The sequence below is a fragment of the Rhinolophus ferrumequinum genome, chromosome 7, assembly GCF_004115265.2.
Source record: "Rhinolophus ferrumequinum isolate MPI-CBG mRhiFer1 chromosome 7, mRhiFer1_v1.p, whole genome shotgun sequence".
Taxonomy (NCBI): Eukaryota; Metazoa; Chordata; class Mammalia; order Chiroptera; family Rhinolophidae; genus Rhinolophus; species Rhinolophus ferrumequinum.
The window spans coordinates 34,759,858-34,785,590 of record NC_046290.1 but is presented as its reverse complement, the minus strand read 5'-3'; the positions used below and the strand labels follow the sequence as shown (position 1 = coordinate 34,785,590).

Below are 25,733 nucleotides of genomic sequence, written 5' to 3'. Positions count from 1 at the left end.
AAGGTTTTTTCCAAAAATATATACAAAGGGCCAACATAATTAGTTATTAAGGAAATGCAAATCAAAATCACATTGACATAGCACTTTGTACCCACTAGGATAGCCATAGTAATTTTTAAAAAATAGAAAATAACAAGTGTTGGTAAGGATGTGGAAAAATTGGAATTTTCATACACTGCTGGTGGGAATGTAAAATGGTGTAGCCACTGTAGAAACAGTTCCTCAATAAGTGAAACCAGAATTACCATATGACCCAGCAATTCCACTCCTAGGTATATACCCCAAAGAATTAAAAGCAGAGACTCAGACAGATATTAGCACCAATATTAGCAGTATCATTAATCATAGTAGCCAAATGGTAGAAAGAACCCAAATATCCATCCACTGATGAATGGATAAACAACATGTGGTACATCTATACAATAGAATATGATTCAGCCATAAAAAGGAATGAAGTACTGATTCATGCTACAACATGAATAAACTTTGAAAACATTATGCTAAGTGAAAGAAGTCAGACACAAAGGCCGTATTTTGTATGATTCCATTTATGAAATATCCAGAATTGGTAAATCCATAGAGACCGAAAACAGTTTTGTGGTTGCCAGGGACTGTGGGAAATGGGCAACGGGAAGTGACTGATTGATGGGTACAGGGTTTCTATTTGGGGTGGAAATAGGTAGTGGTGATGGTTTCACAACGTCATGATGTAGTTAATGCCACTAAATCATACACTTTCAAAAGCTTAAAGGGGTAAATTTTATGTTATATGTATTTTACAATAACAACAACAACAACAAAAATAGCTTAAACAGGAATCAAAGCCTAACACAGAAATTAGGGTGTCAGGAGATACTGTAGATTCAAGAAAAAAGTATGACTTAGCAGTGGGCAGTAGGAATCATGGTCAAGTTTCCTGTCCTGCGCTGAGGTGAGTGCCACCAAATGTGGTCTGTCCCCACTCCCCTCTTTAATCCAAGCATGCCCCACTCTGGCGTAATAGTGAGGAAGCTCCCCAGAGGCGAACCTCTTCACAGCCTGACAAATTATATCAACTCCTCCAGTTCCTACAGGACTCTCAGGTACTGCCACTTCATTCTCATTTGACTCCAAAAATCTCAAGAGGCAGGTGCTCTTGGTCCCATTTTCAGAAAGGTTCAAAGAAGCTAAGAGACTCATGCAAGGTTGCAGCACACCAACCATGGGAGACACCCCCATAGCAGGTCTATCCATAGCATCTATTTGGGGTTCTGGGGTATTTTCAACTTGGCTATAAGCATACTTACAGAATTGCTTTCCATCCTCGGCTTGGTAAAATATGGTATAGTTGCTGATGAAACCATTTCTCTGTCTTTTGGGAATCTCTTTCCACATGATTGTGACTGTTTTCACGCCAATGTTCTCTGCCTTGGTCACAGGACCTGTTGATGGAACTTTACCAGGAAGGGAAATAAATAACATAATAAACACTGAGTCACACCCCAGCAGATCCTGCCCCCAACAAAGGTTCTGGTCAGTACTCAGACTGAAATCAGTGTGAGAGGTGGGAGATGGGGGCAGAGTAGGGAATTGATGAATCAACTCATTTAGGGAAATTGTTTTCTGGAGTCATCCATCTTGAACAGGAAGAGAAGCAGTGTCCAAGATCAGAGTAAAAGGACTTTCGTATAGACCTCTCACTCTAATTTAGCATCCCATTCTTTCATTCACATCTGCAATAGCTACTGTCATATAGTTGAAGAGTATGCTTCCACGGGCTACCTTTGAGTGACAAGATATATTTTCTACTGTTGAATTTGGAAGATATTAACTTCCAAAAGGACAAAAATGAAATCTGAGAAGCTCACCAGTAAAACCCTTACTTACAGCTATGCAATTAAAAGTAATTTTTTAGCATGTCCAACTTATGATTTACTCTGTAGGGTCCCTAAGGGGTCCTAACTAAATGTTATTTCTGCTTACAGCGCTGTTTACACTAAGTTTCTTTGTGACATTGGCAAGTTGTTTCACCTCTCTAAGCCTCAATTTTCCATTTGTGAAGTGAGGGGCTTGGACTTGACAATCTCTAATGTCTACCCCCACTTTGAAATTCAGTGAATCTATAACCTAACCACCATTGTGTCACACATAGCTTACTGCATGCTAAAGGTGCAGCATGGGTGAGCACTAGGACTACGGGTATTCACAGACTTGTCTGACTGTTAGACAAGCCCCAGTGTTTCATTCCCCCACAGGACCTTGTCCATACATACCGCCTTCTTCGACATAAGCCTGGATGGAATATGGCTGGCCCACTCGGTCCTGCAGCATTGGATACACAGAGATGTTATAGCACCAGAAAGGTTTTAATTTGTCTGTTAAAAAAAAAAAAGAAAAGAAAGGGAGGGAGAGAGGAAAGAGAGAGAGATAAAAGCAAGCAGTAAGTACAAAGTATGGTATGCAGAAGGAATACAATGCTAAGAGTTATGGCCTAGATTTATGGAATAGATTCTATTTCTCTACATTTCCATATCTGGAAAATAAGGAGTTTAGGTTGGAGGGTCTGTAATGTCTATTACAGTTCTAACATTTTAAAATAATTCTTAGAACTAAATCTGCATCAATCTGATGAAATGACAGAGCCACCCAGGAAGGGAGAAGTAAGAGATCCAGTTCCTTCTCCACCACTGATTTTGTTATCTGACTTGGGGGTACTACACAATAAACTTAATCCTTCTGTCAATAGTATATCACTGTTGAGAAAGCAGATACCATGAATTTTAGCTCTTCTGTCTGCCTGCTTCCCTGCGTGAGTGTAATTCTTCATGTGGATGCTGTTAAGTATTAGGAAAAGGTTGGACTGACAGGAATGTGAGCATAAAACCTCACTCATGTGTCTTACAAGGATCAGAGCCTTTTTTGAAAAGAAGGTTATTCCCTGTATCCATCACCTGGGAAAGGGGCCTACCTCTGAAACAGGAAACCAGAACTAAAGGGGGTCCCCTGAGTAGGACAGATGGAATACAAAACCCATATGCTTTCCACATGATCAAGATACCTGGGAAGTTTTCTCTGACGGTGGGTGTCAAAATAGTGTTTTTTCACCTGGAAACATGCCCGATACCTGGTCTGACACCCATGGCTTCCTGTCCCGGCATTATTGCTGGGAAATGCTAAGAAATGTGTCACTTCATTAAGCTTGCCGTAGCTTGTCAAATGCTATTAACCACATTCACAGCTGTGAAGCCAAAGTTAAAGATTGAAAAACTGATGAAAATGAAACAGAATCCTCCTCAGAAGGAGCGTGGGGGGTCCGCATTGGCTACCTTGCTGGATTGTCCAGTTCCTGGCCCAAGACACAGATTCCCAGGAAAAGGTGGAGGGCTCTGCATCCAAATCTGGAAACCACTCAACCATCCATGAGTCCACCTCCGGAATGGAGCTTTGCCACTCCACCACTAGCTGGTCCTGAGTGAGGCAGGCCTGCATGGCCTCAATGCACTGGAATGCTGAAAGGAGAGAAAAAGACGGCTTCACAACTACCCAACTCATCCTCCCAATGCACCAAACGCATCGGCATCCATTCATTGCCCAAATCACAAAGAAGGTCAAAGTTCAGGCTCTCCACTGCAGTTTCCCTTGGTGGTACTGTTTTCACCCGTTTTCTTGTATCCCTTCTCTTTACTCCCCATCTTTGACGATTAAGTGCCTTCTTAATCATTCCTTACCTCCCCCAAATTTACCTGTTTCCTGAAAAGGGTCTCATAGAGAGGTGATGACTAAAAGACTACCCTTCTACAGGTGTCTCTGCAAGTCAAAAGGAAAGCAAGCTTGAGACCAAGAATAAATCTGTAAAGGCAGAATCTCAGGCACCAGTAATTCTGTGGGTGGAAAGCTGGAAGATGGTGACCCATAAAGCATACCAGGGAGAGAGCTTCAAATTTCAACTACCTGGGCTGGCCCTACACAACCTGGTTATGGATTCCTTTCCTCAAGGCAGTAAGAATTGTGTCTGTACCACAAAGCACCTAGGTATGGACCGATATGCAAATGACAACATTTTCTGCCCACCCAGCAGAAAACTCATGTCTGGAAACAGGTCTCAAGGATTCCTTTAATAGAAAGTTGAACATGTGGCTTCCAATCCAGTCTGGGCATTAATCAGAATTAGAGATCTATCTCATTGAAAATGTTCTGAATATGCCTAAGAGAAGAGAACTATTTGGAGGTGCAGTTAGGAGAGTAGGAGGACACAAAGCAGTGGTGCTCACAAGACCAGAGGTGTGGCTCTCCCCTCTCATCCACTCCTCACACCCACAACACACCTGAGCCTTCAACATTGTATGTTGAAATGAACATCAGAGACAGTCCGGGATGAGGGCAAAAGAGGAGACGGTGTCCCTCAAAAAAACCCCAAAAGCCTTTTGAAGCTGGGCGCCTAGGCCAAGTGTAGGGATTTAGTGTGGAGGCTGGGGGTACCAAATCCTGCTGTTTCTAGGCAACAGGAGGGCTGTGTGCATACATAGGAGTCTCTGTTCTTGAAGGACACAGTTTATGGATCCTTTTCCCAAAGTGGGCCTTTATGAGACACTCCAGCTGCTAGTCCCAGAAGCAAGGCTAGGTGACTTGTCACCCTAACAAGGTAGCTCTGAGGAAGAGCAACTGAGGCATGAAGGAAATGTGAAGTAGGACTAGGGGCAGGGGCCAGGGCCAGGAGCACAGAGCCAGGAAATCAACCCGCCTAATCCCTGGGGCTCCTAGTTCCTCCTCCCTGCCCGCCACTACTAACAGCCTCTAAGCACCCTCAGTTTCCATTCCAGACAGGCTGAGAGTCATTACTGGAGCCTCGGGAGCCCTGCCTAGCTTCTTGTGGCAGATAAGGTGAGTGCTCACAGATCCTCTCAGATTTCTTCTTACCGTTTTTTGTGTATTTTATTTGATTAGGATAACTTTGAAATGTGACTTATTCTCCAGAGTCCTAGGCAGTGTCCGGCTGGAATGACCATCCCCCACCAAAAGACTTCCTCAATACCACAGAAGGTGACCTTATTTGGAAATCAGGTCATTGCCGATGTAAGTAGTGAAGATGGTGGCCCTTCAACCCATATGACTGGTATCCTTATAAGAAAAGTGGAATTTGGACACAGGCACACAGGAAGCTGTCCATGTGAAGACCTTGGCAAGGGATTGGAGTCATGCTGCCACAAAGAACATGTGGGGCTTCCAGAAACCGGAAGAAGTAAGGAAGGATCCTCTCCCTAAAGGCTTTTGAGGAATCATATCCCTGCCAACACCTTGATTTCAGACTTCTAACCTCCAGAATAATGAGACAATACATTTCTGGCTTTTGAAGCCACCCAGTCTGTGGCACTTTTTTGGGCAGCCCTGGGAAAACTAAACAGCACTTTGGCTTGGCTTCCTCCCCTTCCCTGGCCTTGCTTCCTCTGCTTCCTTTTCTGGTCTCCCTAGAGGCACTTTCTTGATAAATTACATGCACACAAATCCTGGCCCAAAGACCAGAGTGAGTGTTGGTTTCTAAGCTCACGCTCCATCCCTTTATCAACACTGGTGCTCTGAGGAGCAGGAGTCAGGTGGAAAGAGCCAGATGTGCTGCAGGGACTGAGGGAACAAGCCCAGGCGGAACCACCGGGATGGCAAAAACGGTTCAATTAAGCCATGAGTCAACCCTAAAAGACCAAAGGGTCTAAGCAGCATTAAAGGGTGCTGAAAGAGAAGTTTCCAAATCAACACTGTGCTTAACATAAACTAATTGCTGGATCCATCCATCATTCAACAAGAACTTTTTGAGCAGTTTCTCAAAATACAACACACACCCAGGGGTGGTAGGAAATATAGATCCTTCCTGAGGAAAGGTGCTTTGACAATGAACATGTTTAATGTCTTGTGACTTGCATGAAGGCAGTCACTCTGGGCCGATCAAACAGTCCTCTCAGATGGTGCCTCACCTTTGCCAGCTCTCCTAGGCCGATCTCAACTCAATCCCATTTCAGTCCCAACCTCTCACCACACAAGTGGCCTTGCATTTCCAGGCCCCACCTCAGACCACTTCACAGCTGCCTGTTGCCTAAGGTCTCCTAGAACTCAGACGATGTTTAGGCCAGAAGGAAACTGGAGGTATATCTATTCCTTTCCCTAATTTTAAAGATGGGGAAATAGAGGCCAACAGAGCTGAGTAACAGCTCAGCATCACACACCATCTGTGACCAGAATAATAAGTCACTTCATTAATACCAAGTCCAAACTTTAGGATAAATTATATTGTATAAATTTAGAATCATACAGGCCTGGGCTTGAATTCCACCTGAGAGACCTTGGGCAAATTACTAAGCTTTCCTGAATTTCGGCTTCATCATCTATGAATTGGATCTAATAGCATCTACTTCATGGATTATTTCCAGGCTAACATTAGGTTAACCTATGTCATCTTAGCACAATGTGTGACATATACTAATGGATAATATGTGATTATTATACTGACTTAACGATTGTTATACTTACAACAATTATTATAACTATTCTCTAGTTGACTCCGCGTTATTAAACAAAATTCTATAAAACATTACCTTCTTATATGTCTGGGATAGGGGTCTATAAACTTTCTCCGTAAAGAGCCAAATAGTAAATATTTTAGGTTTTGCAGGCCAAATAGTCTCTGTCACAACTACTCAACTCTGCCATTGCTGCACAGAAGGAGACACAGACCATATGTAAACAAATAGGTGTGGTTGTGTACAAATAACAATTTATTTATAAAAACAGGTGTCGGGCCAGGTTTGGCCCACAAGCTGTACTTGCCTGCACCTGGTCTGGGACCACTATAACTGATTGCACTGATGCTTCTGACACAAAGCAAGTACCTTCAGAATTGGGAAAAATGAACAAAAAATTCTATGTAAATTTAGCATAATTTTAGTTAAAGTATATTTTATAATATTTTTAAAGTTGATAATCCATGTCTAAAAAAATTTAATCAATCAGAAATTTTATTAAGAATAACAGTAATAATAATTAGCACTAAACAAAGCATTTTACATACGCAGTCTCATTTCATCTTCACACACAACACCTCTATGAGGTAGGTATTACTATATGATAGCCCCATTTTACAAGTAGTTAAGGTTTAGAGAGGTTAGATAACTTGCCCAAAGTTTATGTATCTAGTGAAAGAGCAAAGATTTGAATCCAGGCCTGTTAGACTCCAAAGGCCATGTTTTTATCCCCTACTCTTTACTGCCTCCCACTCCAGGGCTACGCCAGGAAACTGAGATTACCAACCAGCAACAACTCTATTAACGAATGTGTATTAAATGATACATGCATTTGTCAGAAACTTCAGAACCAGGGGTGCTGAATAGGCCGGAACAAAGGACTGTGGGGAATATTATTAAATAGCAACTAAAATAATACCAAGTATAGCTCAAAACACAAAATGTGTACATCTAAGAGTTTTAAAATGAGGCAAGGGAAGAAATGGGCTAAATTTAAGGAAAAGAGAAAAAAGGGAGCATAGGCAGACAAGCCTAGAGCCAGTGGTGTAGATACGTAAACCAGTCTAGGTCTCAGCAAATAGAAAAAGGTGGCAAACTGGAGGGTGCATTCCTATGGTGTATTTCAACAAACGCTTCTGAATGATTTTTCTAGGCAACTGCTCTATGCCTGTTCTAGGTATTGGAAATGGAGGAGGAGGAGCAAAAGGAAGAAAAGGAGAAGAGAAAAACAGGTGAAAATCTCCACCCTCATGGAACTTGCATCCTACTGAGGGAGAGAGAGGTAATAAACACAATAAATGAGAAAATCTATAGAATGAGGAATGGTAAGGTTTGTAGAGAAAAGCAGGGAAGAGGAAATCTATTGCTTGCAGTTCCTTGAATAAAAGTCAAGGAAGGTATTTTATTCCAAAACAAGATATAGGGTATGAGTTTGCCAGGGAGCAGTAAAATATTAAAAACTACTTACTCAAAAGTATAGTGACCAATTTATTGTCAAGTATAGATATTAGAACTTTTCCTAACTTGGTAATCAAATAGAAGGGGGCGATGGAAGAAAACGGGAGAGTGAGCAAAGAAGAAGGGAGAGTAAGCAAACCAAGGCTGAGGCGTGGTCAATACTGTGAGAGGGAGATTTCAAAAGAGAGGTTTCAGTCACTGAGAACAAATGTGGCAGATCTGACAGCTGTATAGGGCTCAGCCCAGCTTACATTCACTTAGACCAAAACAAATAGAAGCTGCACATAGAACTTCTGGGCTTATGACTTGGTATAATACGATTTATGAAGTCTGATTTTCCACACAGGCACTTTACTTCAAGGGGCTCATTAATTACCAGAAGCTTTTGCTCTTCCCACCAGAACCTAAAAAGTGTCTATTAAATTTTCATTTTGACTCAAGTGAAACAGTCACCCTTGAGAGGATATGGACTACTCCTTGGCCAATTGGATGGGGGCAGGCATCTAAGTAAGAAGTTTACACTGTACTCACACTTTTCATCAATCGCCGGGATCCTCAGGGTAGCCACTGGAGACTCTCCAAGAGAATTATAAGAAATCGCAGACACCCAATAGGTCTTGTCTTCCAGATACAGTTCAAGCTGCTGGTTAGTGGTGTTCACTGTCACTGTGAGGTTAGTGTTGTTTTCTGGAAAGTACCATATGTTGTAGCCAAGTGTTTTTTCTAGGGCTGGGGCTCCTTGTGCCTTCTAAACACAAAGGAAACAAAATTTATTGCCAAAAACAAAAAAGGAAAGGCACTGAGCTGGTGTTAAGTGGTGTAGAGAGGTGTGTGGGTAACGTTAACTATTAGCTGCTAACCTACAAGCAGGCAATTGCCCTCCTGGGATGAATTACAGACCCGGTGCTGTGACATTAAACCTTCAAGTGCTAGAAGAGGGGATTTGCTAAATGGTCCCTTGGTATCAACCCTTCTAAGTCTAAGTCCATGAGGCTAAACTAGGAGAATGCCTGAGCCAATGTAAGCAAGCCACCTCCATTTCCTTTTGGCTGTATCTTTCTCTTTATCCCATGTGGACAGAAGAATATAAGGTAAAATGTTGAGGCATTCCCTCCGAGCCAATCCCAAGTCTGTTCTGGCCCTGGATCACCCCTAGGCTGGAAGCCTCCAAGGGTTGGAGGGTAACTGTGCTCCCCTTCTAAGAGGGGAGCTAGCTTCTCTGGATCAGGCACCCTAGGCATCCCAGCTAGAAGAACTAAAACATTCAGAGCTGCTCTATCAGTTCTAAATCCTTGGTGAGAAGCCGAAGATGACTCTAGAGGCTCCAAGCCAAACTCTTCTTTTCAGCCTTGAACTTGAGACCACAAACCAGATGTTTTACATAGGGATCAGAATGCTGAGTATTTTCCAGGAACTATAGGACTTTCCAGTTGTTCACATTCTGTTACTGATAACACACACAGATGGAGCAGAACGACTGAATATAAGGTCAGACAGGACTTCAGAAGTCACTTTGGCCCATTACCCTCCTAGTGTGGGAATTTCCTTTACAGCTCCCATGACATAGAAGGTCAGTCAGAAGAGCCTTTTGTCTCTTAAGACACTCATTCTCTTTTTAAAATAACAGCTTTATCGAGATACAAGTCACATACTGTAAAATTCATTGTGTTAAATTATATGGATCAGTGGCTCTTAGAATATTCACAGTGTTGTGCAATAATCACCATTATCTAATATTAGTTCATTCTTTTTTAACCAACCCTAATTCTTAGAAAACTCTCCTATCGAGACAAAAGGAAGACTGGTTCCCAGGCAAGAGGAGAAAGGAGGAGGGCACGGCATTTCATATCCTCTACTTCACAGGTGACCCACTGCAATGTGGCTGGTCACACGTGGGTATGTGCCACTGTTTACTTTCTTTCCCCTCAAATACACTGACACCCTGATTGTGCTTTTCCCTGTCTGTTGCCTCTCCAACTGGAGGGTGTCCCACAGCCCTTGGTGGTGGCGGGGGCGGGGAGTGGGGGAGTGGGGGGGTGGGAGGGGTGGGGCGCGGCTGAAGGGAGACGAAAAAGTTTGAAGGATACTCCAACACTGAAGTAATAAGGATTGGAATGTCATTTGGAAAAGCCAAATGGAGAAGGGTGACTTCTCCATTTTCAAAAGGATTTTAAATTTGCCTGGACTTTAGCAAGTATCAGATGACATGATAAGTATTTTCTGAGAATTTTGGAAACATACTAAAGAGTTTTGGCATCTCACTGCTTTCCTCCCTTTCTTCCCCTCAACACTCCCATCTTTTCTCTCCTATTTCCTGGCTATGTTTTCCTTCTTTATGTGTCCTTTTCCTTTCCTGTTTATTTTCTCTGCTCCTCCTTTTCTGCCCCTTTCCCTACCTTCTTATATCATCTCCTCCTTCTTCCTCCTCTTCTCTGCCTTACCTACCTGACTTCTCCTTTGTTCCTCACTTCCAGGACTCCACCCTGGAAAGGACCTGGTCTGTCTTTGCACCCCACTATACCAGTACTTAAAAGGATACATGTGCAATATATGTTTGCAGTGACCTGAGGACACATGGGTGAGCTGACCCCAAGTCAGTACTCTTCTCCACTGTAAGATGTGAGCTACAGAATTTTACATTGCCTTCTAGTGGTGTCCAGCCAGTGATGATTTTCACCAGAAGATCAAGGTGCCTCCTACACTTGCACTTTGTACCTGTTCCAAATGTTAATGTTTCAGACCAAAGAATGGGGGGGGGGGGCCATGGTCTGTAATGCACATTCAGGCCATCTATAAGATGACCTGGAAGGGCTTTGTGAGCAGGGAAACCAGATTGGGGCATCATAAAGCCTTTTGGGAAGGAAATTCAGGAAGTTAAAGTTCAATAATCACAGTTCTTTGAAGTGTAAGAGACCAAGGATTTTCAACAAAAAACAAACAAACAAATAAATAACCCAGAGTGAGGTCACCTTCCACAACAGCTTTACTGTCCTTCTTCCATCCACTTTGGCTGGTCTCAGGACTCTCCACAGATCCGGGCTAAGTGGAGCTATAAGGAAAAAGAGTGAGGTGCTCAACTCAGACAGAAGGGAGCTGCAACGGGTGATGGTGAAAATTAACTGGGCTACCTTTTTAGAAAACGCAGTTAGGAAGAATTTGCTTAAGGGAGCCAGCAGGAGTACGGTAGGGAATAGCTTGTTGGCAGTATCACAATGACCAATGGTGTCTTCATTTTGTGGCTGAAGGATTTTGAATTAACCAAAGGTAAAAAATAAAACTCCTCTTGGATCTGATGACTTAATGTAAGGTAAAAAAAAAAAAAAAAAAGTACACTGGACCCCATCCCCATTGTAATATAATTTATCACTCAATCTGGATTGAAATGTGACATCTCATGTCCTCTAAGATATCCTATCTACATACATTAAAGCTGGAAATGACACAGATAACTGATAAGAAAATATATATTATTTATACCGTATCTACTCCCCAAAAGGATGAAACTGCGTACTTACAATGTTATAAAATATAAGAAAAAAAATTAAAGCAAAAAGAAGCAAAGAGATAATCTTTACTATATTCCTCTCTGAGTTCGAAATTTACTGCCGATCTTCTGGGCAGGAAAAGTGAAAATGAATCATACTGAGCTGCCTAGTTCTCATGGCCTGATAAAGAAACACAGAATTCATATGAAGAGGCAAACATTTTCTGGCTATGGGCATTGAATTCATAAATGGAATTTATAAGGGAATCCTCTCAAAAAAGACACAGGGTAACATAAAGACCAATGTGTGCAATCACAATTGAGCAAAAGTACAGAAATATGGCATGTGTATATTTAAAATGCAAGGGAATTATTTTGAACTCAATTCATGCATTTCTCCAGTGAACAACATAATCTAAGACAACATAGTTCAAGTGTTAGCTTCTGATGATCTAACCATACAGGATAAAACTTACAAAAATAAGAGGAATTTGCACTTCACTTGATATGTGGACTATATCTCCTATATCTCTTGTCTCAAGCAAGTTTTGGCAATGAGTGGATTACCCACAAGTTATGGTTCAATGATCTGACATACACCTAAAATTTCAAAATGCTAAGCTTTTGATTAAAAAATAAACCACACACTTTAGCCATGAGAGGAAAGCAGAGAAAGATCTAAAGAACTGTCCATAAGTCTAGGGACCTGCAATTTGGAGAAGTGAGGAAATGTCTCTAACTGAAGCTGCATTGATGCACTCTGAATCTTTTCTTGAGGAAATCACATGGCTGAAGATAATGTAATTAGATCTGCAAAGAATGGGGTCTGCCACTCAGGCCAAGATCTAAACTATTTTAGCACTAACAGATTGTTTTCAGAATCTTTTTAACTTGTGGTGATAGAGTGTCTTAAAGTGAAATTACTGAACTCCAACTAAAGACAACTTCATAATCTAGAAAAATGTGCCACGAGGCAATTAAGTAAAACCTGTCTTGTCATCAATGGAGAGTCACATTTCCACAATGACTCTTGCAGAAAATAAAGTATGAGTAACACAGTCTAACTGTTAGTCCCTGGGTCTCCCAATTAGAGCTATTGTAATTCCGTGTAAGTAAATTGGAATTGTTTAGACTTTACATATGACTTCATCTGTGTTCCATTGAGATGTTATCTTACAAGCTCTTCCAGGAGTTTTCTGATTTCCTAAAGGTCTTTTTTTTTAATCGGAAGAAAGGACAGCCAGTACTCAACTTTGTCAGACAGGGAGTAAAGGCTGGTTTCAGCTTGTCTACAAACCAATGAGAAGTAAGCAGAGACAGAGTTCTTCTTCCCAGACGACAGCTTTTATACAAGGTTACAAAGTCACTAGACCCTCAAAGGTAACCCACAGAATTGGAAGGACTCTCATTCCATCTGTTACTTGCAGAGTCTCTCTGTTCCAGTTATGTGGAAGTGAGACACTGGGGCAATAATGTTGAGAGCAAGGGGGAAAAATCCAAAGGCAAATGTTCATTACAATCCAGTCCCAAAGGTTCATGTGAAGCATGTATAGAGGCAAAAATAAACTGATTATTAAATAATCAACCCTTCCAGTCACTTCATTAGAAATATGAGTGAAATTCTCCTTAGATTTATCCCATAGGCAGCCATTTAGCTTTGGTAGATGGAGATGATGAATGAATTTAACCAGTTATTTTCTTTTTTCGCTGAGGCCACTATTACCTGCAGATACGGTTCAAAGACAGTCTTCCCATTATAGCCTTCCCGCAATGCAGCTCTTAGTAAAACCACTGCCTCACTAGCATGTAAGTCTTCTACAATTATCACAGCCAATTTTCCATTAGCCATGAGTTAATAATGGATCTACAATTTAATCAAAGAGGAAAAAGTAATAATTCTGTATTTATGAAAGAACGAAATTAACATTTCCAAATCTGCCAAAAAACCTACGCATTCAAAGGCATCAATTGTTTGGACCAATATAGTAACACTTTGATGCTATGTTATTTCTATTACAGTCTGGGAATCCCCACCATGCCACCAGTCAGACAGCTCAGACACATACTGGTACCCTTGCTGAAGACCAACAATAAGAGTAGCTAGCTTTTAGCAAGTGTCACTGTACTAATCATTGTACCTGAATGAATCTCATTTAATCGCTCCAGCCCTACAATTAGGAATACCAATATTATTATCTCCATTTCTGAAGCACAGAGAAGTGAAGCAACTGCACCATAAGTTTTTAAGTAATAAAGCCAGGATTTGAATATGATTATATCTGTGTCATGCTTAAATGTGGGTAAATAACCCTAATAATCAACATGTTGAAATCCAAAATAAAATAATGCTCCATATTAAACTCAGAATAGAAATTTTCAAACAATTAGAAAAGGTTTGAGGTGGTATGTGTTAAATGACTGGAATTTCATTGTAAAATAGGGAAACAAATAGTTTATGAATTAGAAAAGGATAAATTAAGATTTCTTAAGGGTAGAGGGGTGTATTCTCATCAATTTCCTCTGGGATCATGAAAAAATGAAGAAAAACAAAAGTGAAAGTTCTCTAGTGGTGACTTTGATAAATGAGTGTTGATTTGATTTAATTAGAAAAGGGTACAGAGAACACCAGCATCTAGTGTTTTGCTAATTCATCTTAGCCAAGCTAGCTGAAGTAATAAATCAGCTGAAATGGTAAGTCTTGTTTCTGGCAGCAAAACGAGTGGATGAAATTGACATTAGAGGGTGGCCCAACAGTGATGAGCTAACTAAAGACACTGACCCATCAATGGCACCAGTAGGTCACTGAGGAGAAGAGTGACGGCTGCAGGGAGAAGACCTGTGCAAAACAAGATCACAGATAAAACTTAAAACTTAATCTCCCAGATTGCCTTCTGAAAGGTGTAGCAAGGAAGAGGACAATTTGCTCCACAATACTCGTGTGTTTCATTCTAATATTTTAAAAGGATGGGCTGAACAAAGACACAGACAACAATAATTAACTACTCTAATAGTTTATGACTATTGGACCCTTTCTTTTCTGTGCAATTTATGTGTTGTTTGATATTTATAAGCTATTATATTTGCATTCACTGGACACTTTGAGATAATGTCTGTGGAATGTAAATGTGTTCCCAAATATTGTATATAATTTTAATCAAATGTTTACATTAGATCTACAACTTGACTAATTTTGTTTTAACCAAAATTAATTTAAAAATTAATAATTAATACAAATTTTAAAATAAATAATTATTTTTATTTATTTAAAATTTATATAGTGCTTACCACTTGTAAGACTTTGTTCTAAGCACTTCAACACATAATGACTTATAAATTTCTATGACTTTTTCCTGTACGGCCACAGCCTGCCATAGAAGACTGGATGCCTGAATGGCACAGAGGAATGTTATCTTGGGGTGAGAAGAGGCTTCACTGGCCATCTAGTGCAACTCCCCATGTGCTGCATGAATTTTTATTGTGTAACCACATCCACCACGGGGTAGTCCAGACTCAGCATGAACATCTCCAGTGGGGGATTCAAAATTCAGAAGGCACCAGATTGTTTCCAGACATCTAACCTTATGGATAAATGGGCCAAACATCTGTTAATACTAACCTGGTTTCATGGGAAACTCAACCAGGATCCGATCCAGAGGAATAAACTGTTATAATACGGATGAGGGAGCTCAGAAATTGACCTCAGATATCACCTGAGACCAATGTCAGGCTTAGCTATAAGGATGAATAATAAAGCCCTGAAATGGTAGCCAGGCGTGGGGTCAAGAGAAATTCATTGTGTAAAAGCCACATGTCTTACAAACAAATAAGGTTAAAACCTCAGAAAGTTAGAAAGGTCAGCATTTTTACATTTCTTTTCCATAATTCAGAAAAATAATGTGTAGACATCAGCAAGTATTCATCTAATTAGTCATCCATTCGTTCATTGTGTTAGGCTGAAAAACGAACCCCAAAGATCTAAGTCCGAATCCCTGGAACTCTAAATGTTACTTTATATGGCCAAAGGGAATTTACGGATATGATTAAGTGAGGATCTTGAGATAGGGAGATTATTTTGGATTATCCAGGTGGTCCTTAAATGTTATCACAAAGGTGTTTATAATAGGGAGGCAGAAAGATTTGACAGAAAATGAGAAGAGGTAATCTGATGATGGAAGCAGAGATTAGAGTGATATGTTTTGTAGATGGAAGAAGGGGCCACAAACCAAGAAATATAGACAGCACTAGAATCTGGAAAAGGCAAAATAACACAAAACAAAAAACAAACATATTCTCCCCTCAGAGTTTCCAAAGGGAAACAACCCTGTTGACACCTTGACTTTAGTCCAGTGAAACTCATTTTGGTCTTCTGACTTCCAGAACTATCAGAGAAAACAATCTGTGTTGCTTTAAGCCACTAAATTTGTGGTAATTTGTTACAGCAGCCATAGAAAACTCACACATTCCAGTATCTACTGACCATCTAAGGGAGATCAGGCACTGGGCAAGGCTCCTGATTTATAGAGAACGGCAACACGTGATGAGTGACCCTGAGCAATTTACTAACATCTCTCAAACTCAGCTCTCTCAAATCCAAATGGGGGTGATTCTACATGTTTTATAGGGCTCTTAGGAGAATTTAAAATAGTAATAGGAAATCTGCCATCTACTGAATGTTTACTATTGGGTTAAACACATTATTTCATTTCATCTTTAAAATAACACTAAAAGGTACTACTATTAACTCAATTTTACAAATTATATTCCATTACGGGAAAGGGAAATAAACAGGTTGGAAACTGAGGCTTAAAGATGAAGTATCTTTCCTTAATCTTTAGTCACCCACAGCCAGGCTGGGATTTAAGCCAAGCACACAGATCGAAGTACTGTTCCGAATTACCATACTTCAATCAATGTGTGGTCCGTTTCTCTTTCCTTTCCTTGCTGTCATTAAAGGTGAGACCTTTTTGTTTCTCCTTAGTTATACCTTTATTTATGTTTTAGTAATAGCTCCAGGGTTTACAATATATACCTTTAATTTATCATAGGATGTCTTTAAATATTACACAGCTTCATGTATAGTATAAGACCTTATTCAGAACATTACGATGTGATCTTTTGCCTTTGGGCAAAAAGCTGCTACCATAATTAATGCCATCCGAGGAAGGCTGGCTTATCCTGTGGGCTCAGGTGGGCGCAGGGAGGGCCCTGAGGAGGGCAGTGGACAGACACTCCAAGCTCTAGGATGGTGGGATGACACAGATTCCCAGGTACAGCACTTGACAAAACCCACACAGGCCATGCCCAGGCCCTAAACCGGAGCAGGTGGAAAAGGAATTACAAGGGACCAGCTTGCCTTCTTCCGCAGTTGTTCCCATTTTTTCTTGGCTCCAGCCACTCCACAACTGTGACCCCTTAGCTGCACATTGCAGAGCTACGACATAGTCTGTAGAAGCCTGCAGCCCTGTGAGGTTGTATGTTTGCTCGCTATTGGTATCTTCTTTGGTGAAATTGACTTCCATCTAAAAGACAGAGATAGACAACTTTGAGCTGGACAGGAGACCACATGTTATGTTCCTATTTTTCTTCCCCAACCCTCTCTTACCTTTTCAGAACTAGCAGCATTATATCTCAAATTTTAAAATACATAATTTTCATAAATAAACCTCCATGCATGCCAGGGGACCATTTGCACCTAAATAGATGTGAGTAACCACACTGAACCACTTCCTGTTTCTAAGCTTGTGAGGCAGAGATTCCTGCCTCTGGGCTGAATGTGAATGAGCAGAGTCTTGACGTTCTGGAAGAGGCAAGGTAGAGTCCTGGGACTCAGGGCAACTTGGGCCTCAGTGTAAAAGTGGGCAGTGACTCCAACACCTAAAACTAAGGCCTCATGGGACAGTAGGTAACTGAAACTTCAGCGACATTAAAGTCAGCCTCGTGTCATGGACAAGACCCAGAAAAGTTAAGTGATTGTGGACTTTCTCAGCATTTGTTACCAGCAGAACTAGGATCAGAACACAGATTTCCTCACTCCTAGACTCCTTCCCTTTACCCAAATCTTCCATTTCAAGTCATTGGTCTTTGGATGACCAGTCAAGCTGCTAAAGAGCTCAGCAGCCTGGATGCATAAATTTATTTTGACACCATCTCGGGGTGGGAAAGGGGGAGAGGTAAATAAAGCACTTCTCCTTCCTAGACCGCAGTTTCCTCATTAGTAAAATGAGCGTGTTGCTTTATAGAATCTCTAACACCCCTTCTGGACCCAACCCTCCAAGAGAAATTTAAAAACTCAGCTATTTCTCTCTGAGCGTATGAACTTTTAGCTGTTGGTTTATATTCAGTTGATTAGTAAAAATAAACTGCACTAGTAGTTCATTTTGTGACCATGCACAATAGTCCCATAGAACCCTGTGAGAGAAGGAAGTCCAGATATTTCTTATGTGTATATAACAGCTGTGAAGTTAAGTACATAATTATAGGTCCTAGGCCTATAATTGGGCAAAATGAGGATGTGTATATGTGGCAACAAGCTGAGCATCCCAGCTCCAGATGGATACTTCCGAACTCCCATCCTAGTGAGATGGTGTTGGAGCAAGGAAGTAGGATCCAAACATGAAAGCAGTTTCGCTGCTGAATCCCAGGGTCCCTGAGCCAACAGCCCCTGGAGATGTTGCAATGGCAGAAAAGGGTTTTTGGAAACATAACTTGGGATAATCCATCATCTCTGGGAAGTTGCCTCCCCAACTTACTTTAGCTATGGGGCCCAATGTGCACAAAATTAAGACTTTTAGGAGAAGGCCGATCACATGTAAATCAAAATTAAAATAATATTAATCCATAAAATATGTGCAAGGAAGTCTAATAAAGTTCTATTTTACTTGTCACGATTTTAAAAATATATAATATTCTTTCTAAAAAATCGTTTTAAGTTTTCCTCCTGCTTTGCTAGTACCCTCATTCAGCACAAGTTTGGCTAGATTGCTAGGTATTCTCACATTCATGCTCAGAAAGCTCTGCCTCAGGCAGCTCTGCAAGCCTGTTCTCTTCAGCCCTAGCCTCCAAGGAAACAAAAGCTGCTCAGTCTTTCACTCAGCATTCTTTTACTTTGGCTCTTTGTACAGACGAGGTGCCTTTGGCTCACACAGAGTCCAGGATCAATTGATCCTCCATTTGCAGGCTTAACTCTAAAACTTTCCCAACTCAACACAGACAATGGATTCCAACCAAAACATTAATTAACTTCATCAGGTTTGTTTCTAACAATCTATATTTTGTGCCAAATGCTGGCTCACTCAAAGTGTTTATGTCTTAAGAGATGAGTCAGAAGTTTTGGTGCAAAGCCTAAACTAAACTCTTAAAACAGTCTTGAAATCCTTTTGTAGAGTGTGCCTATGGTTCCATTTTATCAAGGTGGAACCCATTTAGACTAGGGCCATAGGAAAGTTGTTTGGAGGTTGCTGAAGTATGGTTAAATGAATGCCTGAACTTGAAATCAGAAACCTGGACTCAGGTCTGCAACTTATAGACCCTGTGATCTTGGAGAAGTGATTTAAGCTCTCTACATTGCAATGTCCTAATCTACAAAAATAAAAATAGTGGTGCCTCACTTATAGGATATTTGCAAGGATTAAATAGTTCGGAGTATAAGAAAGCACGTTGTAACCCACATAGCGTCATACAAATATGAGTCTTGCTATATGGACATATTGGGATTTTAGAATTAGTTTTTATATGGTTCAGTTTAGTTAAACATTTATTGAGTACATGTGCCAAACAATGGGAAAACAAAGATGAAAACCAAGGTCTCTGTATGTGAGGAACCTATAGCCTAAAGCAGGGAGAGACAGCTTTCAATGACTACACTGGCTGTCAAATGTAGGCTGTCAAATGTACCTAGCTCAGACTCTCAGAGGGAAATATGTTAGAACTGAGTTCTGAGAGATGAATATGTTAGCAAGGTTTGGGGCAGGAGTAGAGTACTAAAGCAGATGGTGTTCTAGGAGGAGGCACAGAATAGTGACGCCACGTGAGGCAAGGGAAACTAGCAATTCGGAATTAGTAGAGGAGCCAGGGCAAGATGAAAGATGAGGTTGGAGGGATCGACAGGGGCCAGGTCTTGGAGGTCTAAGGATGTGGACTTCTTTCTATAGATAATGGGAATCATCCATAGAAGGCTGGGTTGATGAAGTTGGGTTTAGAACTGCGTAGACTTCATTGTGTTTGAAAGTTGGATGTAGAGAGATACTGGCTACACATTCCACTTTCCTTCCCACTTCTTCCAGGGAAGCAGGAAGAAGGACCTCTTACCTCAGGGACTAGAAGGAAGGAAATAAAGATGAGTGCCAATGTAGGTGAGTTTGTCAAAGAGGTGGGGTACAGGATGCTGGGAGTTGGTGTAGTTTACACTCGCTGTCCTCATTTAGTGTTGTACATGGTTTAGTAATTTTCCAGAATGACATAGTCCTCGTTTATTTTTCTTGTTGAATCTTATTGCAACAACCACAGGACTCAGGGCCCAGACAAATAGAAGAAATCATAGGTTACGAGACAGAAAAAATGCCTCTGGTGAGACTACAACATGTATGAAAGAAGATAAGCCAGGAACTCCCTGCTTAGGCGTTCCCTTCTAACGGAGGGAGTTTCCAGAAACTATAAATCAGTGAGTCTTATGTTACATGTAGTCAGGTCTTAGGAGCATGGTTCCAGAGCTGGCATAGAAAGGAAGCTGAGGGGAGAAGTGGGCATCATTATTTCTCTTTTCTTGAACACAAGATAAGAGAAAGTAAACCAATTTTCTGAAAGAGTTCTAGACTAGGAGGGGACTCAGTAAACACAGTGCCTATGGGTTTTAGCAAAGAAAAAAGTCCAGTGGTAGCCACATGGGCAAGATGAAACCAGTAGGCTGACCAATTGTGGTGTTATTTAGGTATATTGCAAGAAGTTTACGTAAATGACAATATTCAAAGAAGGAAAGATTGATGTGACTGGATGGCCTCTGCTGGTTTACCATAGGGCTCTGATGTCGTCACTATTTTTATTAATGATTAAATTAAGATACAAAGTAAGTGTATCAAATCTGAAGATATTGAAAGTTAGAAAGTAGAAAGTTAACTGTAAGTTTTGGATGTTAGAATAAAGATTCTAAATAGACTGAAATGATAGATAAGACCAACATGAAGAAATTCAACAGAATTAAATAAAATACCTGCACTTAGGTTAAAAACCAACAAGTTCTAAGATAATGAAGACATGTTTTACTAGCAAATCATGTGTGTGTGGGGGGGGATTGAGTTTTAAAGATTTAACTGATTTAATTGTCTAGGAGCTAAGAGTTAATAAAGTAAGGTGGTTACAAAATTGGTATAATTTTAGACTGCACTGATGGAAATACGAGATTATCTTCTGAACTTTGAGGTAAGAAAAGATTTCTTAAGATACAAAAGGCATTAAGTATAAAGGAAAAGGTGGATAAAATTTGACAGTATTAAAAGTTCTATTCACCCAAAATCACCATAGAGAGTGAAAAGTCAGGCTATATAGAGAGAAATATTTGCAATACACATAACAAATGAAAGACTTATACTATTCTGCCATAAGAAAAGATGAAGTATTGCCATTTGCAACATGGATGGATCTTGAGATTATAATGCTAAGCGAAATAAATTAGACAGAAAAAGTAGAGAACCATATGATTTCACTGACATGTGGTATATAAAACTGTAAACAACAAAAGAACAATACAAACAAATGAAGAAACAAAAACTCACAGACACAGACAAAAGTTTAGTGGTTACCAGAGGGTACGGGGGGAGGGGGTGATAGATGAGGGTAAGGGGGATCAAATATATGGTGATGAAAGGAGAACTGACTCTGGGTGGTGAACACACAATGTGATATATAGATGGTGTGATACAGAACTAACTGTACACCTGAAATCTATGTAACTTTACTAACCATTGTCACCCCAATAAACTTTAACTAAAAGAAAGACTTATAAGTAGAATACATAAGGAACTCCTACAAATCAATGTAAAAAAATCAGACAGACTGTCCAATAGAAAAAAAAGGTGCAAAAGGCTTAAATCAACTCTTCACAGAAGACTCCAAATAGCTAATAAATACATGAAAAGTATGCAACCTCATTAAAAGTCTGGTGTATGCAAACTAAAGCCATGATTCCACTGTGTTCCTACAATAGAATACTGCACAGCAATAAAAAGTATAAGCTCCAGGATCATATAACATGAATGAACCTTAAAAGCACAATATTAAAAGAGCCAAACAAAAAAAGTCAAAAAGGATGGATTCCATTTATATAGTATCTCAAACTATATTGTTCAGGGATGCAGGCTTAAATGTTAAAACCATAATAAAAAGCAAAGAAGGAATTACCAAGAAAATCAGGATAACAGTTAGCTCTAAGGGGAGGAGAGGATTGTCATCAGGTAGGCAGGGCGTTCTAGCATGCTATCTTTGACGTTGGTGGTTTTTACATGAGCACTGACTTAATAATAATTTATTAAATGCAACATTTATATTTTGTTCACTTTTCTAAATGTGTATTATATATAACAATTTCACAAAAGATTGGAAAACTAAAAAAAGAAACGGCCAAGCCATAAAATCTCTGGCAGCCAACATAGCTAGATACAAACCAGGATGGAATGCAAAAGTAAATTTCTCGCTCTTTAATATGTTCATGTGCTCACAATGCAAGATGACTACAGTAAAGTGCTTTTCCAATCTCAAAGACCCAAATGGAAAACTGGGAAGACAAGTACTCATTATTTTTCTATCTTCTATTTTCAATATAAAAAAGAAAAAACGATTCCAGGCCAACAAAAGTTGTCAGTAATTCTCTTCTTTGGGCCCCCTAATAGAAACATTGTAATGGTATAACTTACCCAGCGGGCGCTGTTTACTATTCTAAATCGAAGCGTGTAGTTTAAAGTGGATGATACAGGTGCCAACGAAGGCCTTTCCCATTTTATTTGAACCATTCGTTTGAGGCCCAAAACTGGTTTCACACTGCGAATATTAGGTGGTTCGATTTTCACTGAAAAGAAAAATCATACAGTTCTCATATTTGCAAAAAGATCAGAAAGTACAAATAACATCCATCCCAAATTGAAAAAAATCAAAAAACTAGAAATGAAATGATAGTGCATATTTTGTGATCTAATATATGTAGATGGTATTAGGAAGCCAGTGAAAAGGAAATGTTGCTACCACCACCATCCCACTCCCCAAAATGAAACGTCCAATGAGAAAATACATTCCTGTGATAAAAGCTGAGGGAGTTCATAACCACTATAGCTCTCTACAACAAATTCTAAGGGAGTCAGTCATTCAGGATGAAATGAAAGCATGCTAGACAATAACTTGAAGCCAGATGGAGATATAAAGATCTGCATTAATGGTAAATATAGGCCGTCGTTGGCAGTCGGTGACGCGCGACAGGGACCGGAGCCGGGCGGGGTGTCCGCGCTCCGCCCCATACCCCGCGGAGAACAACAACAACAAAAAGGTAAATATATAAGCAAATATAAAAATCAATATTATAGAATTTTGGTTTGTAACTCCTCTTTTTATTTCCTACAGAATTTAAAAGACTAATATAAAAAAGAATTATAAATGTTGGTGAGAATACAATTATGAAGATGTAATCTGTGACATCAATAACAAAGTGGAGGCCGGAGACGCGGCTGTATAGGAATAGTTTCTGAATGCAATTAAAGTTAAGTTGGTAGAAATTCAAATTAGCTAGTTATAACTTTAGGGTATTATATGTAAGACCGTAAATTTGCCTTCAGATTTGTTCTTGTTCAAAATTGCTTTAGCTTTTCGGACCGGGGTCTTTTGTGGTTCCATATGAATTTGGAATTTCTGTGGAAAATGTCATTGGCATTTCTATAGGTATTGCATTTAATCTGTAGATTGCTTTGCATTGTATGGACATTTTAACAATATTAATCCTTCTGGTAAGGATCACAGGATATATTTCTGTTTATCTATGTCTTCTTCAATTTCCGTCATTGATGTTTTGTAGTTTTCACTGTACAGGTTTTTCATCACCGTGGTTAAATTTACTCCTAAGTATTTTATTCTTTTTGATGTTATTGTAATTTGGATTGTTTTCTTAATTAGTTTTTTGAATATATCTTAGTACTTAGCAACACTTTACCAGGTCTTAGATTAGAAAAACAAAATTTCTTCAGAGATTAATTTTATAAATCTGTGTTTTACTAATTTAGACCAAAATTTCTCCTCACTCTAAGTGACAAAATACAGAATATTTATATATCTACTACTTCTAGTTGAAACAAGGATAGGAAGTTTTGGGGCTTTTGTTTTTTTGTTTTGTTTTGTTTTGTTATCTTGTGACAATTTATTTTTTAACATTTTAATTGTTAAAGTATACACGTTCATTTTAAGAAAGCAAAGACAATAAAGGTTTATAAAGAAAAAGTGAATAATCTTGTTCCTTTCGGGTCCATCTTCAGAGATAAAGTCAGCGTTCATAGTGTGATGTAAGCTTTCCACAGGCAGTTCTAAAAAAAGTTTTAAGAGACCCAAATAAAAAACACTTCACAAAAAGAAAATCTCAAGCCCAGTTATTTACACTGATGAAGTCTACCAAAGCTTTAAAGAAGTAAGAGTAATCTTTCAAGTATTTTTCCAAAAAATAGAAGACCAGGAAACACTTCCCAACTCATTCTACAAGGCCAATATTACCCTGGTACCAAAAACAGACAAAGATATCACAAGAAAACAGCAGACTAATATCCTTTATGAATACAAAAGCAAAAGCCCTCAACAAAAACCTAGCAATCCAAATTTATCAACATATAAAAAGGATTATATACCACAACCAGGTGAAATTTATCCCAAGAAACAGGGTTTGTTTGCCATAAAAATCAGTCAATATAGTCAACATCATTTTAATAGAATAGAGGACAAAAACTCATGGTTATCTCAATAGAAACAGAATAGATATTTGACAAAATCCAACACCTATTCATGATAAAAACATCCAATAAACTATGATTAGAAGAGAATTTCCTCAACCTTATAAGAGGCATCTATAAAAACCCTCACCTAACATCATACCTAATGGTGAAAGTCTACATTCCTTCCCCCTGAGATCAGGAACAAGAAAAGGATGTCTGCTCTCACCACTTCTATTTATATAGCAGTTTCTAAATAGGGCAACCAGACAAGAAAGATAAATAAAATGTGCCCAGATTGGAAGGAAAGAAGTAAAACTATATTTTCAGATGACATGATCTTGGATAAAAATTTTTTTTTTAATTTAAAAAAAATCTAAGGAATACACACACACACACAAAAAAAACTATTAGATCCAACATACAAGTTCAACAAGGTTGCAGGTTCCAAGATCAATATACAAAAATCAATTGTATTTGTATATTCTGATAATGAACAATCTGAATATGAAATTAAGAAAGCAATTCCATTTATAAGAGCATAAAAAATAATAAAATACTTGAGAATAAATTTAACCAAAGAAGTACAAGATCTGTACACTGAAAACTATAAAACATTATTGAAAGAAATTTAAAAAGGCCTAAATAAGTGGAGAGATATCCCATGTTCATGGATTGCAAAATTTTTATATTATTGATAGCAATATCCCTATCAGCATCCCAGCGGGCTTTTCTGCAGTAATTGACAAGCTGATCCTAAAACTCATATGGAAATGCAAGGGACCCAACAGTCAAAATAATCTTTAAAAAGAACAAAATTGGATGACTTACTTTCTCAATTTCAAAACTTATTATAAAGCTACAGTAATCAGGATAGTGTCATAATGGCATAAAGATAGAAATATATATCAATAGAACAGAATTGAGAGCCCACAGGAATAAAAATCTTACGTTTATGGTGAACTGATTTTGACAAGAGTGCCAAGACAATTCAACTGGGAAAAGAATCATCTTTTCAATAAATGGTACTGGGACAACTGGATAGTCCCATACAAAAAATTGAAGTTTGACTCCTATCTTACACCATACACAAAACTTAACTCAGAAAGGATCAAAGTACCAAATGTAAGAGCTTGATCAATAAAACTCTTAGAAGAAAACATAGCAGTACATCTTTATGACCGTTTGAGATCTGACACAAAACACATATAATAAAGGAAAAAAGAGATAAATTGAACTTCACTAAAAATTAAAAAAAAATTATTTTGTTTCTATTTCAAAGGAGCTCATCAAGAAATTAAAAAGACAACCCACAGAAAGGGAGAAAATATTTGTAAGTCATATATCTGATAAGGA

At 39.2% G+C, this 25,733-nt stretch overlaps 1 protein-coding gene across 1 annotated transcript in view; it reads right to left on the bottom strand.

Annotated features, from left to right (window-relative positions):
* The window catches only part of IL31RA (interleukin 31 receptor A), a 52,358-nt gene that overhangs the window by 11,391 nt on the left and 15,234 nt on the right, over nucleotides 1-25,733 (bottom strand). The window contains exons 6-12 of the mRNA XM_033109803.1: nucleotides 22,335-22,486; nucleotides 16,784-16,949; nucleotides 10,916-10,995; nucleotides 8,478-8,694; nucleotides 3,306-3,488; nucleotides 2,253-2,354; nucleotides 1,287-1,433 (exon numbers count right to left, since the gene is read on the bottom strand). Of these exons, the coding sequence (XP_032965694.1) occupies nucleotides 1,287-1,433; nucleotides 2,253-2,354; nucleotides 3,306-3,488; nucleotides 8,478-8,694; nucleotides 10,916-10,995; nucleotides 16,784-16,949; nucleotides 22,335-22,486 (1,047 nt within the window). The remainder of the gene's footprint in view (nucleotides 1-1,286; nucleotides 1,434-2,252; nucleotides 2,355-3,305; nucleotides 3,489-8,477; nucleotides 8,695-10,915; nucleotides 10,996-16,783; nucleotides 16,950-22,334; nucleotides 22,487-25,733) is intronic.